The sequence below is a fragment of the Carcharhinus amblyrhynchos genome, chromosome 11, assembly GCF_965287045.1.
Source record: "Carcharhinus amblyrhynchos chromosome 11, sCarAmb.v2.hapA, whole genome shotgun sequence".
Taxonomy (NCBI): domain Eukaryota; kingdom Metazoa; phylum Chordata; class Chondrichthyes; order Carcharhiniformes; family Carcharhinidae; genus Carcharhinus; species Carcharhinus amblyrhynchos.
In genome coordinates this window covers 69,798,282-69,819,002 of record NC_137334.1, presented here as the reverse complement: position 1 = coordinate 69,819,002, position 20,721 = coordinate 69,798,282, and the positions used below count along the sequence as shown (strand labels likewise).

At 39.0% G+C, this 20,721-nt stretch overlaps 1 protein-coding gene across 7 annotated transcripts in view; it reads right to left on the bottom strand.

Annotated features, from left to right (window-relative positions):
• Positions 1–2,351: 2,351 nt before the first annotated feature.
• spopla (speckle type BTB/POZ protein like a) overlaps positions 2,352–20,721 on the bottom strand; it is a 183,338-nt gene continuing 164,968 nt past the window's right edge. For all 7 annotated transcript variants that reach the window (XM_080199368.1, XM_080199366.1, XM_080199364.1 and 4 more), the window contains 6 exons: positions 17,938–18,115; positions 17,794–17,849; positions 17,405–17,527; positions 10,375–10,517; positions 10,215–10,268; positions 2,352–5,621 (listed from right to left, as the gene is read on the bottom strand). In XM_080199368.1, coding sequence (XP_080055494.1) covers positions 5,477–5,621; positions 10,215–10,268; positions 10,375–10,517; positions 17,405–17,527; positions 17,794–17,849; positions 17,938–18,115 — 699 coding nt within the window. In that variant the 3' untranslated portion in view covers positions 2,352–5,476. The remainder of the gene's footprint in view (positions 5,622–10,214; positions 10,269–10,374; positions 10,518–17,404; positions 17,528–17,793; positions 17,850–17,937; positions 18,116–20,721) is intronic.

Below are 20,721 nucleotides of genomic sequence, written 5' to 3'. Positions count from 1 at the left end.
TGAGAAGGCATTGATAAGCCACCTTCTTGAACTGCTGCAGCCCACCTCCAAACACACGGGATAGAAATAGGTGGTCATTAGGCCCCTTCAGCTTACTCCATCTTTCAGTAAGATCTTGACTGATCTCTTTGGGTTTCATTTCTATCTACTCCCAATAATGTTTGATTCCCTTGCCTGACAAGAATCAGTCTATTTGTGTGTTAAAAATATCCAATGACCCCGAGCTCCACCGTTCTGAAGCAGAAAGTTCCAAAGTTGTACAAACCTCAAAAACAAAGTTCTCATCTGTCGGAAAAGGACAACCTCTAATTTTAAAACAGTACCCCCTAGTTCTGGACTTGCCTGCAAGAGGAAACATCCTATCCAATCTATTTAGTCAAGACTGTTCAGGATCTTACATACTTCAATCATGTCATCCCTCACTTTTCCAAACTCCAGTGGAAACACACAGTCTGGCTAACCTTTCCTTCTATGAGGATCCTCATTCTAGGTATCTAATAAACCACCACCTCCAATGTAATTACATCCTTCCTTAAAAAGGAGACCAAAGCTGCACATATTTGAGATGTGATCTCACTTGTATAAATGCATAACATTCTACCTTCTATGTTCAATTCCTCTTGTAATGTAGGATAGCATTCCATTAACCTTCCTAATTGCTGTATCTGCATACTGATTGCGATTCATCACAAGAACACCCAGACCCTTCTGCACCTCAGAATTCTGCAGCTGTTCTCCACTCAGATAATAATCTGCTTTTTTGCTTCCTGCCAATGTGAAGTTCACATTTTCCCACATTATACAGCATCTGCCAGATTTTTGTCCACTCAATCTATCTACATTGTGTGCAATTTTCTTATGCCCACTTCACAACATACTTTCCTACACACCTTTGTCTCATTGGCAAATTTAGCTACCATACCTTCACTCCCTTCAGCTAAATTACTGATGTAGATTGTAAAAAGTTGAGTCTCTGGAACAAACATATGCTACGATCCTACCAATCAGAAAACGACCCATTTGTGTATACTTGCTGCTTTCTGCCATGCAGTTTTGGTACATCGACAGTGGCGTTAGGGAGGGACTTCCAGGATTTTAACTCCGAAATAATACAGGAGCCGAGATAAACTTCCAAATCAGGGTGGTCCATGACAATGACATGGAGGAGAACTTGCAGGTGGTGTTCCTACGCATCTTTCTAGGTGGTAGAACTCACTGGTTTGGAAGGTACTGTCAAAAGCGCCTTGATGAGCTGCTGCTGTGCATCTTGTAGATGCTGCACACTGCTGTCACTCGGGACCTGCGGCAGTGAAAATGGTAGATGGGGTGTTGATTAAATGGGTTACTTTGTCCTGAATAACGTCAAGTCTCTTGAATGCTGTTGGAACTGCACTCGTTCAGTAGAGTATTTCATCACACTCCTGAACCACGTTTTCTTAACAGTAGAAAGTTTTGGGGAGTCAGGAGGCAAGTTACTCATCTTATAATTCCTTGCCTTTTATATTCGCTTGTAGCCACAGTACGTATATGGCTGGTTCAGTTCAGTGATGTTAATGCTGCAAATGTCAAGGAGAGATGGCTGGATTCTCTCTTGTTGGAGATAGTCCTTGGCACAACTGTAACTGGCAACTTATCAGCCTTTGCCTGAATGTCCGCCAGGTCTTGCCATATGTGGATGTAGACATAATTTGAAGAATTACAAACAGTATTGACCATTAACCAATCACCAGCTAATATCTCTGTTTTTGATCTTATGTTAAAAAGGTTATTGAAGAAGCCATTGAACATAGTTGGGCCTGGAGCATTACTTTCTCATTGCTTTTCTTCAGAAGCAGGTTTTTCAGTACAGCTGTTAATCTGCAAAATGTATTCTGCTTTTCAATAGCTTTTAAGAACATTAGCCATTTGTTTTTCAGTTTGCTTTCAATCTGACAAGTCTCTCATAAACAACTGCATCAAAAGGCTGAGGACTGTCTCCCAAGAGACAGGTTTGTCAGTGGTATACAGGGAAGTTTTGGATGATGGCAGTAGTTCAAAGAAAATCTCAAATTTCCATTAACTGCAATATTTTCTTCATGAAATTGTTTTAATTGCATAATTCTAGAAAGCTCAGTTTAGGTAGGAGTAAATTTATTACTGTAATTCTAATGTTTATTACATGATTTTCTTCGGCAGGCTACTTATTGTTGAAGGTCGTTCCACCTTGAAAAATTATGCGAGTTGAGGGAAACAAATACTTGATCAGAGTTTATAATTTGTTTGTAATGAGAAGTCTTTCAATGTTAAGTTTTATCATTCATACTGTACTTTAATATCTTTGAACCTGAGCATAATAATAACATAACAAAGGATACTTCACAAGTTTACTTTTAATTAGCAATCACAATAGAACCTCTTTAGAAAACAACCAATCACACAACACTGAACAGACTGGTAAGCTCTAGCAGTAGAACACCAGAGTCCGAAATAAGGCGGTCAAATTAAAGTGGCCATGGTTTGAAATCCAGGCCAAATGTTTAATCCCTCCTTTGCCCAATGAGAGTGGTTTGCAGCAGGGATTAAAATGAGAAAATTCTACTTCTGACTCCAGCCTGCTTTATATGCAACCACCATGCATTGTTATGATGGCGACTTACGGCATCATCAAGGATCCTACTAAAAGCAGACAGCTGTCAACTTAACATTCAAAGTGGCAGCCTGATCAAAACCTTTACTTCAAGTTTTGGAGGGTTGGAGAGTCTTGCATTGTCTGCTGTATGGCAACAGAAGCAAGGTGCAAGATGCCAAATAGCCAAGTCAATATTCTTTCAAATTATTTTTCTCACAATTCCATGCGGACCAGGTAGAAGAGGAATACTCCCCAATAAGTCCTTGGGTCTTCCAAGCCTTGGCCTTTTTTCCGCCTGCCATTGTCCTTCCAGCCCAAAAATCGATTTGTCTCTGCTTCTATTGTTCATTCCCATTGGTCCCTGACAACAGCCTCTGCTGCCATATTCCCGCTCCCATTTTCTATCTTTCAGTGGATGCCAACAGTTTTTATTAATTGTCCTGTGATTAGGATTGACATGCTCTCTGATGGTGCACCAACCCCTTTTAAAATCAAGCCACTTGCCTCTGGAATTTGCTTACTTGCAATTGGGAATGTTGTCAGTTCTTGGCTCCAGTCTTAGAGTCAACACTTCTATTTGGGCTGGGAATAAGAAATGAAAGAAAGAAACTCAAAATGGGTGACCAACGTTCTGCCCTGCACAAAGATAACTTCCATCAGGCACTGCTGTGACACTGTCAACCATGGAGTAATCCATAACCCAGAATATTGTTCTCCCAGCTGAAAGGGATGGGAATGAAAAGTATTGGTGGTTATGTGATTAAAATATCAGGAAGCAACATTATTTCATTTTGATGTGCCTGAAATAACCACTTCAGCAAATAAGTACAAAATATGTTTTACTAATTTAAAACAGGTTATTGTATTCAAACTGCTCAGCAGAAGCATTAAACATTAATGTCAATTATTTCTGAACAACCATTTCAAAACTCATTTTAAAGTTTTTTATTCAAATTTTAATGGCGTGTAGTTCATGCAACCATACTTTCTGAATTTGTGATATGACAGTAAACAGATACATTGATAACTTAAACCCATCAGCTTCTTTAACCTCCATTTTTAAAAATATTTGAATTCTGTCTAACAAAAAATGATTTTCACAAACAATAGTCTACAGAAATGAACGCTGATACAAATTAGTGCATTCAATTTGCATTTATAAAGTCTTACAAAGTTTCTTTAACCTAACATAAGCTTTATGAAATATACTGATGCATAATAAATAAAATAGCAAAACATAAGCAAATCAATTGCCATGTAACGTCAATTTGTGGCATTGCAAAATCATTGTCCAGAAATTTGGAGTTTTCTACAAAATCTACAGTGTTACCGTAGCACAGTGTCTCAGACAAATGACTTGATAACAAAACCTATTCATTCTTAACAGGGATACTGTCCCTGGTGGCTCAGCATGTTTATCTAGTGAGTAGCTGGAAGATCTCAGTTTCGACTCCATGTCTGTGCTGAGTTCGGTGATCTGAAGTTGAGGCATCAATAAGAGCGCTTCAATGGTCTAAGCGCATGCTTGGGTATGGGGAATGGAAAATCACCCAGGGTTCTCACATCTGATCGCTATCCAACGACCCCACTGAAAGTGAACGTGTGGATGTCAGGTGAGGATAGCATTAGGCTTATCTGTGATGTCCCCTGCGGTTAAGTACCCGTATGACACTCACATGTGAATAACAGCCATTTGGATGAGATACTGGAGGGCGGCCGGCGCCCCTGGTCTGGATCCCAAAGAATCAGGGCCTTCAAGAGAAAAGGGTGGAGGAGAAAAATTGGCAAGAAATTTCTTCTAATTGTTAACGGGATAAAAATATCACAAGCATATTTGGGGAAACTAATTTGATCACGTGACCTTCAGTGTCTTAATATCTTTATTTTGGAGTTTCAAAGGGATAGTCTTCAGAAATGCTCTTCCATTATTCAAGTTTAGCAGTGTTGTGCTGAGGTTCCATTGAATTATTCCATTGTTTTGGGTCCATCGGTATCACAAAGTTCTAGTGTTTTGACTTTAACTATGATGTGATTTCAGGTTCTAGAAGGTTGCTGAACATTACAAACCATTTTTCACACAATTGTAACAAAGGTCTTTAACATTTATGCCAAAAATGTGAATTTAACCCTCAAAAAAAATCTGTACAGTAGAAATTCCAAACTGTAAACAAGGTATACAAACACTGAAAAAGAAAATGGTGGTTCACAAACCAACCATGTACTTCATATACCACTGGCCATTTAAGGACATGTGCTACTGAATGGTACATCCCTTTCAGGCTTAATACAGAATTCCAACAGCATCCATAATACAAATCTGGGTTGAGAATATTCAATTATTCGCGTGCAATAGTGTAGGGTGAGTGCAGATATAGTTTACAGCTCCAATCCCTGCCCATTTAGAGAGTTAGATAAATTGATTTATGATTCATTTCCTTGGAAATCAATCATGACTTTGAATGGAGAGTATACGCAGAGAAAAGTGTTAAAGGCTTATTTTACCTTTCCCAACTGTTCAATGGAAGGCTCTGCATTATGGTTGCGAATTCTGCACAGCCTAGTCTAATGACAAGGCACACATTAATTTAAAAAAATTAAAAGAAACTTAAAAAAAATACGTGAACTGAACAGGAAGGATGAAAATCATTTAAGGCTGTTTAAGTGGCTGAGAGAAAAGCATGTAAACTAATTTAAAGCTGAAGACCATACTGGAACACATCCTTCAGCAGAGCAATTAAAGACGGTTAAAGTTCAGGTGTGACCTCTGTATGCAAATGAGGAGGACGTCATCCTGTATGGGTGCAAGGTAGAAATACCTTTATGCTAAGAGTCAGTAGCGAAATCAGTACCTAGAGTCTTCTAGCACAATTAGGACTGTTTTAACCGTTTGCGTGGAATACCAAATGGTGGGCACTGTGCAGTCGCCAATGCTCGGAAGGCCTCTGCAACTAAATGAGGGTGGGAGTGGATCATCGACTTCCAGCCTTCTGTCTCCATCACATCTGTGGCATGGCTGCAAACAAGTCAAATGATAAAGTTCATCAGACTGATCAGCATCAGTAATATTCATAATAATTTGCATTCAAGTGCCAATACCTGTTAGTTATATTTATTGACGGACGAATACAACGATTTTAATATCAAAGGATCCATTTTAGGTGGTCAATCTTTCTTTTTTGGAATTCTTGCGTCCATCAACAGGCACATTTAAATTTTTCTTCAATGGCTAAAAGCGGCAGATTTTCCAGTGGATTGAAGCAAAATCCAACTAGCTGATGTTGGGGAAGATTCTCTGCATTTCTCACAGCTTGCTTTCCTAATCACTCTCTTATGTACCCTCCATTTTACTTATCCTCACCCCTTTTGGCAGTTCCTAGATTTATGAGGTACAATTCTCCCCAAAAATTTCTATGTGCTGTCTTTGGTAGGAAAAGCGGTGTGATTCCCACCAGGTGGGTTGGTGTGATCCAGGTCATAATCCACCACGCTTATAGACATTTTTCTGGAGCTTTGGGTGATTCTCACTGGAAGAGAGATATGCAGGACCCAAAGACGCTGACATGGCCAGATCCTCAGATTAGCACCAGCCCCCACTCCTCCACAGTTAGCAGCAGCCATTGCCCACAAGCAAAACCCTATGAACTCAGCACAAGCATCCCCCCCATTCCTCATGCTGCCACTTCATTCCTCTCCCTCATCATGACCACCACCTCCCCACTTTGGGCCCTGTCCCTTTGCACTGCCAACCTGGCATAGCCAGGTCATGTCGCTGACCACCCAGGAATTTGAATAGTATCTGAGCCTGCCCCGCTTTGGTCATCAGGTCTGGTCTCTGTTTGTGGAGACCAGTAATGATTCCTGCCAGTTTCACATAGCGCCAGTGAATGGATTATTCTGGGAACTGGGTGAATCCAGCTTAGAACAGAAAAGCATATTTAAATGAGGATCTAAATATGCTGATTTGGTTCATGGCCTTGCAGGGCATGAACCAGATTACATTGCTGGTCAGGAAGGATCTCAAAATGAGTTCTCCTGGCACAAATCACATTATGGTCCGTCTTGCGAGTCTAGCCATAAAAGGATTTGTACAAGTGTACACAGGGCTGGAGAACTGTCCCCTTAACCTTTCTTTGTGTATTCTTTCATTCTTCGTTTGACCTGTAAAACAATAATCATCTCCCTAGTGGATTTTAACTCCTCCGTTCAACTACTGAACAGAAAAGCAAGTTGAACATACTAATGCAGTTACATTTTACCTATTATTCACAGCTTTATATTTATTTTTAAAATATCATCTGGAAGTAGAATTCAGCTAAACTAATTAATGTTTTATAATCTAGTATTTACATATGTTGACTGAGACGCATTTTATATTTCAATCTCCATCACTCAATGTTTCACACCTTCCCCTTTCGGGACAATTGTCAATTCTAGCACTAACAGCATCCATTCTGAAATCTGCTTCCCTCGACCTTCCTCCCCAAGTTTCATTCAAATTCATCTGCTTATTACCAAATGCCAAATCTGATTTGGGCTAGCAAATTCAAGAATTTTTAAAAAGTTCCCCAATATATTTTAAAGTGGTAATTTATAAAGTTTAATCAGTACGGCCAAAAATGAGCAAATCTCAAAAATAAGCAATTTTAATTAGTGCTAATCCACCATTTATGACAAATTTTAAATTACAGAAAATCATTTTAAAAATGCACAAAACTATTTTCTGCTTAGTAGTCAGATTAGGGCACTGTCATCAGTTCGTTTGCAAATTAACAAAAACATTCAAAACTTTTTAGTATTCTCATGCCTGAAAGATTCAACTTAATTTTTGGAAAGTTTTCAAATGAATGCAATTAGTCGAAATTCCAACTTGTGATTAGCTTGATCTGGGGACATAGCAAGTTTTGTGGGTGGGCTCTGCTTTGAGTTTAACTGTTCTAAAACCTGTGAAAAAATTTGCAGAAACTCATATTTGCATCGGTTAATGGATATTGGCAAAATTATGAGGAAAAGCTATTTAAATCGAGCATGGTGGCACAATGGTTAGCACTGCTGCCTCATCTCCAGGCACCCGGATTCAATTGCAGCCTTGAATGGCTGTCTTTGTGGAATTGGCATGTTCTTCCAATGTCTGCATGGGTTTCCTCCAGCTGTTTCTGTTTCCTCCCACATTCCAAAGATGTGCAACTGGTGGATTGGTCATGCTAAATTGTCCAAAAGATGTTGGGTGGCAAATGTGTCCGGTGGGGCTGGGGATGAGTCTGGGTGGAACGTTGTTTCGGGGAGTTGGTACAGGCTTGATGAGCTGAATGGCCTCCTTCTACATTGCAGGGATTCTATGGTTGCATGGAAGGTTCAGACCGCTAGTATGACTAAGTGCGGAAATAGAATTAACATTTCTGTGATAGTAGATTTGTCCCTCCTTTGGATTTCAAACAGTATTTATCAAGGTTAGGTTAGCCACTCTACTTATATTAACAGCAGAAACCGCTGGATGTACTCTTAAATACTTAAGTGACAAAAGAGTTTATTTTAGAGAGCCAAAGCAAATGGTAGTGGAGTATGTAGAAAACAAAAAAAAAATGTGACTGGTGGAACCAAACATAGAGTCAATGTAAGCTTGAGGGACATCACCTCACCTTTTGATTAGACACTTTATTGCTTCCAGACTCAAGGTTGAGTTTAACAATTTCAGATTGTAACTACTGCTTATACTTTACTTCCTTTTGGTTTTTGTTTCTTTTTTCATTTTCTTGTTCTTTAAGATGGCAGATGTTCATGATTCAGCTATTCATACCTCCTGTAGATATATCTTTTATTTGCTTGGCCCATTACCACTCCCTTTAGCCTTCCATCTTGAGCACATTTGTCACTTAATCTCCACTGTCTTCCATTTTATCACAAACCTTCCCTTTTGTTTTCCACACTCCCTCTTTCTCTTGGTTAAAACCTATTACATTTATAACTTTCCCCCGTTCTGATGAAAGACTAATGACCTGAAACAATAACTTTCTTCCTTTCCATAGTTGATGTGAGACCTACTGAGTAGTTCCAGCAATTTCTGATTTGAAAATTTCCAGTATCTTAGAACTACAGCACATTTTAAAAGGAATTCTACAACTTGTTAGCATTGGGTTGTAATGTTACATTGGACATCTGCTGATATTTGAAAATAAAAATGTCCTGGCTTATTAAAACTGAAATTGCAATATGTTTTCTTTGCCCACGTGAGTGGGTGTGTTAGCAGAACTATTGCTTGTGAATCAATACAGGACTTTTAAAATTACACTTACAAAATGAAACATTACAAAATAAGATTGTAATATAGTGCTTTTGTTTCCAGTGATGCAAGATTCTTGGGAATACAAGACTATATATTCACAATGGGCAACACTGTGGCATACTGCTGCCTCATAGTGCGAGGGACTTGGGTTCAATTGTGGCCTTGGGTCACTGCCTGTGTGGAGTCTGCACATTCTCCCTGTGTCTGCATGGGTTTCCTCCAGGTGCTCTGGTTTTCTTTCACAGTCTTAAGATGTACAGGTTAGGTTGATTGGCCATGCTAAATTGACTCTAGAGTGGGGTTTTTTTTTACAGGACTGGGGCCTGGGTGGGACTGTGGTCAGTGCAGACTCAATGGGCACTGTGGGGATTCTATGAACTAAACCCAAGTAGTCTTGCATTTATACAGTACAGATTTGCTAAACCCTTTATTCCAAAGTTCAGAAATAGACCATGATCAAATTCTTACATGCACAGCAATCAATTGTGCCTAGTGACATTTGCACATTTCTTAGGCATATTTACAATGTTCAAAACTTTTCCATGTTACCGCTCAGCACAGCTATGTAATAAATAACAGGACTGAATAATTGAACTCCAGTGTATTAAGAACATAGTGAAAGAAATAAGAGTATTATTTCCTTCACGACTATTTTGTCGTCAAGTTATGCAAAGATTACATGGAAGTGTGATCTAAAATGGCCGTTATATTGATAAATAATCATACTTTACCATGTGCAGAATGGGGGAAAAAAAATGGCTCATAAAAATCTCTCTAAATCTATTTTCAATCTGAAAGATGACAAAACGTAGCACCTGTCTTTGCTCTTTGCAACATCATGAGGGATGGCAGTGCTGCCTGCTTTTTAGGTTTTAAATTGTTTTGCACTTTTCTATCCCTTTACAAGAACATAAGTTAATGGTAAGGTGGCCCATAGTTAGCACTGCTCACTCACAGCACCAGGAACCCAGGTTCGATTCCCAGCTCAGGTCACAGTCTGTGCGGATTCTGCATGTTCTCCCAGTGTCTGCATGGGTTTCCTCTGGGTGCTCCAGTTTCCTCCCACAGTCTGAAAGTTGTGTTGGTTAGGCACATTAGCCATGCTAAGTTCTCCCACAGTATATTCAAACAGGTGTCGAAGTCTGGCGACTCAGGGATTTTCACAGTAACTTCATTGCATTGTTAATGTAAGCCAACTTGTGACACTAATAAATAAACTTTAAAAATTTACTCTCAGATTAGACCATTAGATTGTAATATACAAATAAGTTACAAAATACGTAAAAAATCTTAAGAACCAAATCAAATTATTTTCATTTTACTTACTTGTTGCTCCAGTTTTTTCCATCCTTACACCCAAGTTGTCGGAGTACACTGCACCTATGGTGGAAAAACAGTAATAGAAAGAAAAAGTATTCAGCACCACAAACTCAAAATATATGTTTAGCAGCCCAGGTTTCAAATGACCGAAAATGATGACACTTGCCTGTTAATGAAGTCTATTGCTTGTGCTTTCAGCTGCTCTGCACTGTGCAAATCTGCAAGAATGAGAATTTCTGCAACATTTTCAACTGAGAGGTTACTACACAAGGTTTCTTCACACATCACCTTTAGACGATCTAGTGCGTACTGGAAGGGGAGGAAAAAAATATCGATTACCCCATAAAATTGGCAGATTAGAAATATCACCAACCAGCTTTAGGTTTGATCAACTTTAACATGCTTAGTTTCTGCAAGTAAACCGTTTAAGAAATATCTGGGAACAGCAGAGCCCTGTTCCAGTTGAAAATCTCTTTCTTACTCATGAATCAAACACTGACAAAGAATATATAACAAAATTAATGTTTTAATGATTTAAAACATTTTGAAAAGTGATAATATCACACCAAATGCACAGTTGGAACCGTGTGCAAATGAATGGTTAAAGTTAAGCCCTATTTCTCAATACAAACAAAAAATTACGAAGCTGTCTATTGAAAAGACAAAAATGCCTCAAGATAATTCCCATTCAATTCCTTGGTCTGTGTTTCCCCTTCTTCTCAAAATACACCATCCTCCCAATCATTAAAATTGGTGAGATGGATTTACAACTATAACAAGAGCCTAGCTTTCATGTGAAAAGTCTGCCCAAATCATACCAATGGAATGTAACAAGAATTTCTGTACTCATCTTAAATAACTTTATATTGGGTGATTTCATCTTAAAAATGGCAAAAACCGTATCTTCTCTGCACCGAGAGAATCTGCAAGATTGAGAATTGCTGCAACATTTTCAACTGAGAGGCTACTATACAATGTTTCTTCAAACAATCTTTCAATGATCCTTCATGTATTGGAAGAGGAAAATATAGATTTTCTCAAAATTGGCAAATGTCAATTAAGACATCTTTAACTGGTTGTAGGTTTGATTACATGTTTAGACAAAAGGTATGCATTCCCCATCAAAGAACAAAGAACAAAAACAGCCCAGGAAACAGGCCTCCCGGCCCAACGAGCCCACGCTGCCACCCCAACACCACCAGTCCCCCTCTCCACCCACGACCCTTGTCTAATGTTTTATGGCCATCCACATTGAGGGAAACTGATTTAGGGACAATTTATTACTGCCAATCAGCCTAACAGCACATCTTTGGGGTGTGGGACGAAACCGGAGCACCCGGAGAAAACCCACGCAAGCACGGGGAGAATGCGCAAACTCCCACAGACACTGGCCCAAATCCATGTGTCTGCACAGCAATCAGTGATAGTCACTGAGCTGTCGTCTTGTCCAGTATCTGGTCCAGTTTAGGCACACGTCATAGCAGTAACTCCTCTCCAATGAGTTCCAGGCTGTTGCTTCAACCAGTCTAAGAAAAATCTTTCCAGGTGCAAATCCCAATTTACGCACAGGCATTCTATTCCTCTTCTCCAAGCACACATTTAAAAGATATGCCGATTCAACCCATGCCATTTAATATTATGGAAATTACCGTAAGACATAGGAGCAGAATTAGGCCACTTGGCCTATTGAGTCTGCTCCGCCATTCAATTATGGCTGATATTTTTCTCATCCCCATAATCCCTGATCCCCTTATTAATCAAGAACCTCTCTCTCTCTCTGTCTCCAGGACACTCAATGACATAGCCTCCATAGCCTTTTGCGGCAAAGAGTTCCACAGATTCATCGCTCTCTGGCTGAAGAAATTCCTCACCTCTGTTTAAAGGATTGTCTTTTTAGCCAGAAGTTGTGTCCTTGGGTTCTAGTTTTTCCTACTAGTAGAAACATCCTCTCCACATCCACTCTACCCAGGCCTCTAGTTTCAAGTTCCCTCCTCATCCTTCTAAATGCCAACAAATACAGACACAATGTCCTCAACCGTTCCTCATACGACAAGCTCTTCATTCCAGGGATCATTTTCGTGAACCTCCTCTCGACCCTTTCCAAGGCTGGCACATCCTTAGATACGGGGCCCAAAACTGCTCACAATACTCCAAACTTGGCCTCACCAGAGCCCTACACAGCCTCAGAATCACATTCCTGCTCTTAAATTTTAGCCCTCACGACACTAATGCTAACATTGCATTTGCCTTTCTAACTGCTGACTGAACCTGCATGTCAACCTTAAGAATATAGCACAGGAGGTTATCATTTGGTCAATCATGCTTCTATAGACTCGTAAGAACTTACTTTCCAATTAGTCCCATTCCACTACTCATTTCCCATAGTCCAGCAAAATTCACTAATGAATTTCAACTAATGAATTTAATTCCCTTTTGAAAGTTATTATTGAATCTGCATCCTTTTAAATGAGTACATTCGAAGTCACTACAACTTACTGAAAATTTTTCTTCCTCATCATACAGCATCAGATTCTTTTACCAATTACCTTAAATTTGCATCCTCCACTTACTAAACCATTTGCCATTGGATACAGATTCTTACTTATTTGCACTATCAAAACATTTTGAACATCTCTCAGCTTAACCTTTTCTGTTTAAAAGACACAACACTAGTTTCTATAATCTCTTCACATACTTTATCCCTGGTACCATTATAACAATTCCCTCCTGCACTCACTGCAAAACTGGTGTTCTTGCTATGGTGTGGTGCCCAGCTGACACCAAATCAACAGATTATAATAGTTAAGCAACTTCCTTACTTTTGTATTCTATGCCACTATTTATAAAATTAAGGTTTGCATGTACCTTTATAGACATCCTTCTCAACGTGTTCAGTTACCTTGAAAAATTATGTACGTGCACTTCCAGTTCTATTCCTGCACTCCTTTTAAAATCAAATCATTTAGCATGTTTTGTATCTCCTCATTCTTTCTACCAAATTATAATGCTTCACACTTGTGTTAAAAATTAGTCTCCCACGTGGCTGTCCATTTCCCCAGTCAGCCTGTGTCCCCCTTAAGTCTGTTACTATTCTTTTTACTGCACTGTTTACTACATTTACATGTTTTTAAATCAGTTGCAAATATTGAAATTATACCCCAGATATCCAAGTCCTGGTTATTAATATGCAATTAAAAGAGAACACTGGACACACTATCAAGCCTTGGGGGACACTACTGCAAACATTTTTCCACTCTGAAAATTAATGTTTATCATCCTTCACTCTGCATTTTCTCCCTTTGCCAACTTTATGGTCACACAGCATGGAGTTTGACTTTGTTAACAAGTATGACTTGTAGACTCTTATAAGGTTCCTTCTCAGTTGACTCTAGAAAATGCTTAAAGAGTCCAGTCTCTCCCGTTTTCCCTCATAACTTAATCCTTTAACTTGAATGATTGTGAATCTTCTCCATATGCTGTGAATTTGCCTTGTTGACCTAAATTAATGCAGTATTCAAAATAATGACAACAGATAACATTGGAACCAGCCAGCAGGTCAGGTAACATCTGTGGATAGAAGAACTGACTTAACACTTTTCATTCATTTTAATACTCACAACGAACTCTCCTCTATATGGAAAGACCACACACACACATTGGTGACCACAGTCCGCAAGCGTAACCTTGAGTTTCCTGTATCTTAATTTTCTGCCCCGGCCTCTAAAACTGTTCCATGAAGCTGCAGGAACAGTACATCTTTCAACTAAATATGTTACAGTCTTCCAGGTCTAGCACTGAGTTCAACAATTTCACATAATCCTTCCCTCTGATTTTTGGACAGATGTTGATTATTATGCTATTGCTATTAACACTCCCACCAGATCCATCTTCTGTTTCTTTACTTGTTACATTACCATTTCCTTTTGCCTTGCATTGTTCTTAATTTTCAATGTCTTCCACCCCATTACAGGCTTGTCCTGCCTCCTACCCTTTTCCCTACCTGTGAACTTGCATAACCATGCTAACTGTAACCTTTTATAGTTCTGATGAAACATCATCACCTTGAACTGTTCTCCCTGTTTCCTTCTCCTCAGATGCTGCCTGACCTGATGCATGTTTCCAGCATTTTGTGTTCTGTTTCATGGGATGTGGGCATTAGTGGCACGGTCAGCATTTTGTGCCCATCCATAACTGCCCTTGAAATGAGTGGCTCGCTAGAGGGAAGTTGTGTCAACTGCATTTTTGTGCATCCGAAATCACATGTAGGCCAGGCCAAAATAAGAATAGCAGGTTGCCTTCCCTATAGAGTATCAGTGAACCAGAAAGGCTTTTTTAAAAACAACAACTGACAATTGTTCATTGTCATAAGATACTCTTATATCCCAGGTCTCTTCATGGAACTAAATCCCCACAGCAATAACCTGAGCCTCTAGAGTACTAGTCCAGTGACATGACCATCAAGACCCCATCTCTCCCCAGATCTCAAATTTCCAAAATCCACAGTATTTTTGTTTTGTAACAGTATTCAAGTTGTGATCTGACCATAGCAGTGAAGTCCTGTATCATGCTAGATCTTTTACTGATTTCCTTCCATTTCAGTAACATCTACAGTATATTTATGGCAACAAACTTTCCTGTAAAGTCACATAGTACCGTAACACACTTTCCCCGCTATTAGTAGAATGTTCTACTCTTGCTCCTAGTTCAAATTCGTACATAGTAAAACTGCACAAAATTACCAAAGGGCCCAGGAGACCTACTATATTCCATAACGTACATTGTTATTAACATAAGAACATAAGAAATAGGAGCAGGAGTAGGCCATCTAGCCCCTCGAGCCTGCCCCGCCATTCAATAAGATCATGGCTGATCTGTCGTGTCTCAGTTCCACATTCCCGCCCTCTCCCCATAACCCTTAATCCCCTCGCTTATCAAAAACCTATCAACCCGCGTCTTAAAAATATTTAGCGAGGCAGCCTCCACCACCTCAACGGGCAGAGAATTCCAGAGATTCACCACCCTTTGAGTGAAGAACCTCCTCAACTCCATTCTAAACCGCCCCCCCCCTTTATCTTGAGGCTGTGCCCCCTTATTAAATAATAGATTTTACTAAAATCAAACATTTAACTTCGCAAATTTCCATAGGTCCAGAGATGTTCATCCGAACTCGAATGCCAAGCGTCTAAACCATATTCTTCTTCTTAGGCGATCCCACAGAGTCAGGGATGGAGTTGCCAAAGACACTTGCGTTGAAGAGAGAGTCTCTATTACGGTAGTCTTCAAACTGCCTCGCTGTTTTGAGAATTCTGCATTCTTGATCAGCAGTAGGTTAGGGCACTGGTATTCTTAACTGCTCTAAAGAAACTTTGTGTCAAGATTGTTGGCTAACTGCTGAAACTCCTGCACTATCCCCATCTACCATCTGTTCTTTATGTCACTACCTTCAGTCATCTGTACAGCTGCTTTCTAATTCTTGTGTTGTGTTGCTGCTTCACATTCTGAAGTGACTTGCGCTTGCGACTTATCAGACCGTGCACCTTTTCATGGAGGCCTTGAGAGCAGACTAGGTGCTTTCGAAACTCGATATCTCTGGGTCATTGAGTCATCAGGTAGGCGGTGAGGTGCTGGCTGAGTAGGGCTCGCTTATCAGGGTCTTCTGAGTGCCTGTGCTGATTTTTTTGCAGCATTGTTTCTGTTCCTATTGTTGCTTTGTGGCTACATTGAAATTGATCACAGAGCGGGTTTGACAGTGGTCCATCCAGCAGTCATCGGTCTCTGTCATGGCGCAGGTAATGTGCACGTCTTTACAATGCCTCGTTCAGGCAATGATGGAGTTGAGCAGGAGCCAGTGCTTGGACTGAACGTGTTGCCATTAAGTCTCATAACAAGGTGTTTGTTACGATAAGGTTGTGTCCTAGGAATTTTGTCAGGAGCAGGGTAGCATTGGTTGGATTTCCCTACACATTCTCTGCTGATGACACTGCGCTCGAGGCTTGGATTCTTTTGAACTCCAGCACTGAAATTGCCAAGGAGAATCAGCTTGTCATCTGTTGGGATGCAGGCCAAGAACTGTTCGAGGCTGGAGTAAAATTCCTCTCTGGACTTGTCTGCAGTTTCCAGTGTTGGGGCATCAACCCCGTGGAGATAACTATCTTCTTCTGGTTTACCTTTCCAGAAGAAGGTGTAACCGCAACTTTGTCATTCCCTGGATTCACAAAGTGCAGTGGTGGCCATATGAGCTTTTGAGAGTGACAATGGGCAGGGTCCAGTTGGAAAAATTCAATTCCATTATGCAGGCAGCAGCCAGAGTTCAGTTTTGCCAGCCTCTTTCCTCATTGCTGTACACTGAACTTGCCTTTGCTTCTAACTTCCATTGCTGTTCTCACTGATTTACATTCTGCCAGTCATGCTGTTGTATCCTTTGCATCTGCCTACCCTGCAACTCTTCTGTCCTATACCTCCGCTCTCCTCTTGTTCTTTTATCCTGCATCTCTGCCTACGGTCCCCACGCTGTTTCATCCTGTGCCTCCAGAGAGAAGCTCACTCAGGATCGCTGCACCTGACACAACCAAATTATAAAAGGGGTGTGGTCTCCTTCGAAAGCAAGTACAAAGGCAGTGAGAAAATGCAAGCAGAGGAAATCCTAAAATAGCAGCCCATGCAAAAATTAATCACCTGCAGTCTCCAGCCCTATTTGCAGCAGATACTACCAGGTTCAGATCTGCCTTAACAAGTTACCTACTACACTCCAGAATCTTACCAAACAGCCAAAATAATGGCATAGTCATCTTCACTTTGAAGAACGAAAGCCAAAGTACATAAATGTAGGCATTCAGTGCAGCACTGAGATAGTGATGCGTGAATGGAGATTAAGTCTTTCAAATAGAGTATAAAAACTGAGGCATTGTCTACCTGTTAGGTAGATATTGAAGATTTTGTAGCACTATCTGAAGAACAGCATACTTGACATTTATAGTAGTTTTGCTTCTGCCAACACCACCAAAAATAAATTTGTTGTTCATTTATTCATTTGTTATATGTACCCCACTGCTGTAAATGTGTGTCTATTTGTGACTGGTCTTCAAAAGTAATTACTTATTTATAATCTTGGAAAATCAGGGTCATACTATGCTTCCTGATGATGTGAAGTGATTTAATTTCTTTTACGGACTACCTCCTGAATGTTCATTACTTACTTTGTCTGCAGCTGCCAACAGATTGTCAGCCATTTTATCGAGGTTTGGTGCTTTTCCTGTATAGATAAATCTCATCATTTCTTTAAACACTTCAGGATCTACATCATTTATTTCTACTCTGTTCTGTTGGGAAAAACGTTAAAGAGAGATGTCAAATACAATATCAATGATTAAAAAGGGAAAAAACTGGGCACCATGTGATTTGGGCACCATTACAATTTATATTAGCTACACCGCACGCTGTTAGAATACAAAGGCAAACTACTCATTTAAGTCACAATGTTACCAAAAAGCCAAAAGAAAATGTAAAAAAAACAAATTGTGAAAAACTTCAAGCTGATTAACAAAATTTCACAAACTTAAAATCAACAAGTGCGTAGCAATCTTACCTTCTTGCTTTCTTCCATTTCATGTTCAAACATTGCATTAAAAACAGGCGACCGAGCTGACAAATGGGAAAAAAATGTATAAGACCAAGATTTTATTTTAACAATTGGACAAATGTAATTAATTTTAGGTCAGAAGTTACCTACCTGCTAAAATTGATTTGTGAGCTTTGAATTCTTGTCCACCCACGTAAAGGGAGCAGTCTGTGAATCTAGAACTTTCCAATAGATTCCCCAAATCATCTGCCAGCCGACATTCTGGAACCTTTAATGTATTCATGTTTGATTGACCAGATATATTAACAGAGTCTTGAACTACGCTCACCTGAACACCAGAGGAAGAAAAATATCTCAACATCGATACATAATAAAATTCTTTGTAACAGTTTATTATAGTCTATATTGTGTTAGTTATTTCATTTGGAGTAAAAACAAATAGGCCAATTGCTTAAGAACTAATTATTAGCAGTTCACAAAGCGCTCAAGTTAAATAATGGCCACTGGCATCAATATCAGTAGTCTCAAGACACTTTTACGTGGAACGATTTATTCTGCTGCATTTTTAATAAAAATCATGGATTTTCCTCCATAACTTCAAAGTTGCACTCAAACATGTACTTCAAGCTCACTTGTCGATTAAGCATCCTTTTTGCTGAATGTTAAATGGGCACAAATTAGTGTAAACGATCAGGTTTCAAAGGAACAGCAAAACCTCGCTGGAGATTTTCTTCTTTGTGTCTTAAAACCAACTCATTTAATCATCATTCATGTGGAAATTAAAAGGCCAAAAAAAATTACTTAGTTTGCTGCTCCAACAAACACAAATGCAATTGGACTATACACCCAGAGTAGATAGGATAGCCAGTTTTGTGGGAAGATTCACTGAGATGGAAGATTTGATGGATGGATACAAAATATTAAGAGTGACTTGAATGCTTTGCAGTTATGTACATAACAGGGACCGTGCTCAAAATTCCATGATTTGTTTTTAAACCACATAATTTGGTCGGTATCTAGCTGCAAATGCAAAAAATGTTTCTGGCTTTTCACGATCTAACACTTTCAGGCTATAGGTTATAAACACATTATGGAAAATAATTGCTAAACATTAATTACACTAATCATCGTAGTCATTGCCTTCTTGCCCTCTGAATTTGTTGCATTTTACTTACATTGTGTGTAAGTAAAATGAACTTCTAGTAGTTCATTCTATTCACTATCCCATATAATTCAACTGAAACCAGAGGTTTCACTTCTTTCAAAGTAACCCAATACTTCTGACAAACGAGTGTCACATGAAGGAAACATGCTGACACCGGAGCACGATTTACACTTCACAAAGTTGGCAATGGAAAGCAGCACATGATATCCATTAGAAATTTTGAATTGGGAAGAAATCCTGGATCAATGTGAACTCATCACACTACCAAAGAAAAATGGCTAAATAACCCAAGGTCGCATACGTGCGATTCATGCACAAAAAAACTGAAATTTTAATTAAGTAGGAAACATGAAAAATCACAAAGATCATTCAGTAGCCAATCAAAAAGAGGTATGCAATTGTCAGCTCTTTCAATAGCAAGAAATTATTTTAGCAGTAGAGTCCCCAAGTGATCTAGCCCTAAGATCATTGCATTTATTTGAATATGCAGGCCATGTTAACAAGGAAGAAGCTTATTTCTTTTGTCAGGAGTTAGGTAGACCTTTTTCCACTAAATGGAATTTTCAACAAAGAGATGAATTGGGAAAGAGAAAATAACACATAAATATGATTACAATAACAATCCCTCAAGAACATTTATCAACTAGCTGCTTAGGGATCTATAATCACAATGCTTGATAGGGCATTTATTTCAGTAGAGTTTTCAGAGTGCATGCAATTGAAGTCTTCCTTTGGAATACACCTGATCATCACAGGAGGTTTAGAAACAAATTTAAAATGTGAATAATAAGTATTTAAAGACTTACTGCCTGGGTAGAAATGTCAATGGAATATTACTGTCTTAGAATGTTTTCAATCACTTCTAATTTCTTCAATAAAATGTTTTCAGAAAAAATTATTTCCAGAAACATGGATGGTTGAAATTTTAATTGTCAGAAACATTCCAATTTTCTGAAAATTGACAATAGCTGATAGATCCACCAAACCTCATGACACTTCTTGTAACCCCTTTGTCAACCAAGTAATTGTATTCATAACAAATTCATCACACAGCATATTTAACTTGTCTGCCTAAATGAAAATATGATGCATTATATTCATAACACCCATTCCCAGAGGCCACATTTCAATTATTCTTTTTATAGAGTATAATGACATATAATTAGGCAGTAATCTTGCAGAGTTTCTCACATATCTTGTAAATACTCAGATCAAAGTTAAATTATGATCATTTAAACATTCATCACTCAGAAGCTGCTAATCTGTCACAGTTAGAATGATAACCTGACAGTAAGACAGTTCCAGTCTTCTCAGCACAGAAGTTCAGTGCTCTAGGATAAGAGCATTGCACATTAAGACAACAATTAGGGCCAATGGTGCTGTGAAAGTGTTCAAACAATTCCGTATTTCCTTACTGGATTGCAGTCTCAATGTGTCAAGTGATGTAAATATGGTAATAATGACAGATGTACATAAAGCTAATTGTTATAATTGAGTGAGTCATTGACTAAATTATGCACCAGGCACTTTCTCAAAGGTAGTCTTACATTATCTTTATAGAAATTATGCAAGTTCACTGCAGGAGGGAGTGAGGCAATAATCAACAAAATTGAAATATCAGAGGAGGACAGTTCATTAGTAATTGTGTACTTACAACTTTAATTGTAGTACACATTAGAAAAATACTTACCAATACACTAGAAAAATATTAACTTAGCAATTATATGCCTTCATTCCAGATTGTAAAATAAATATATATAGAACTGGCA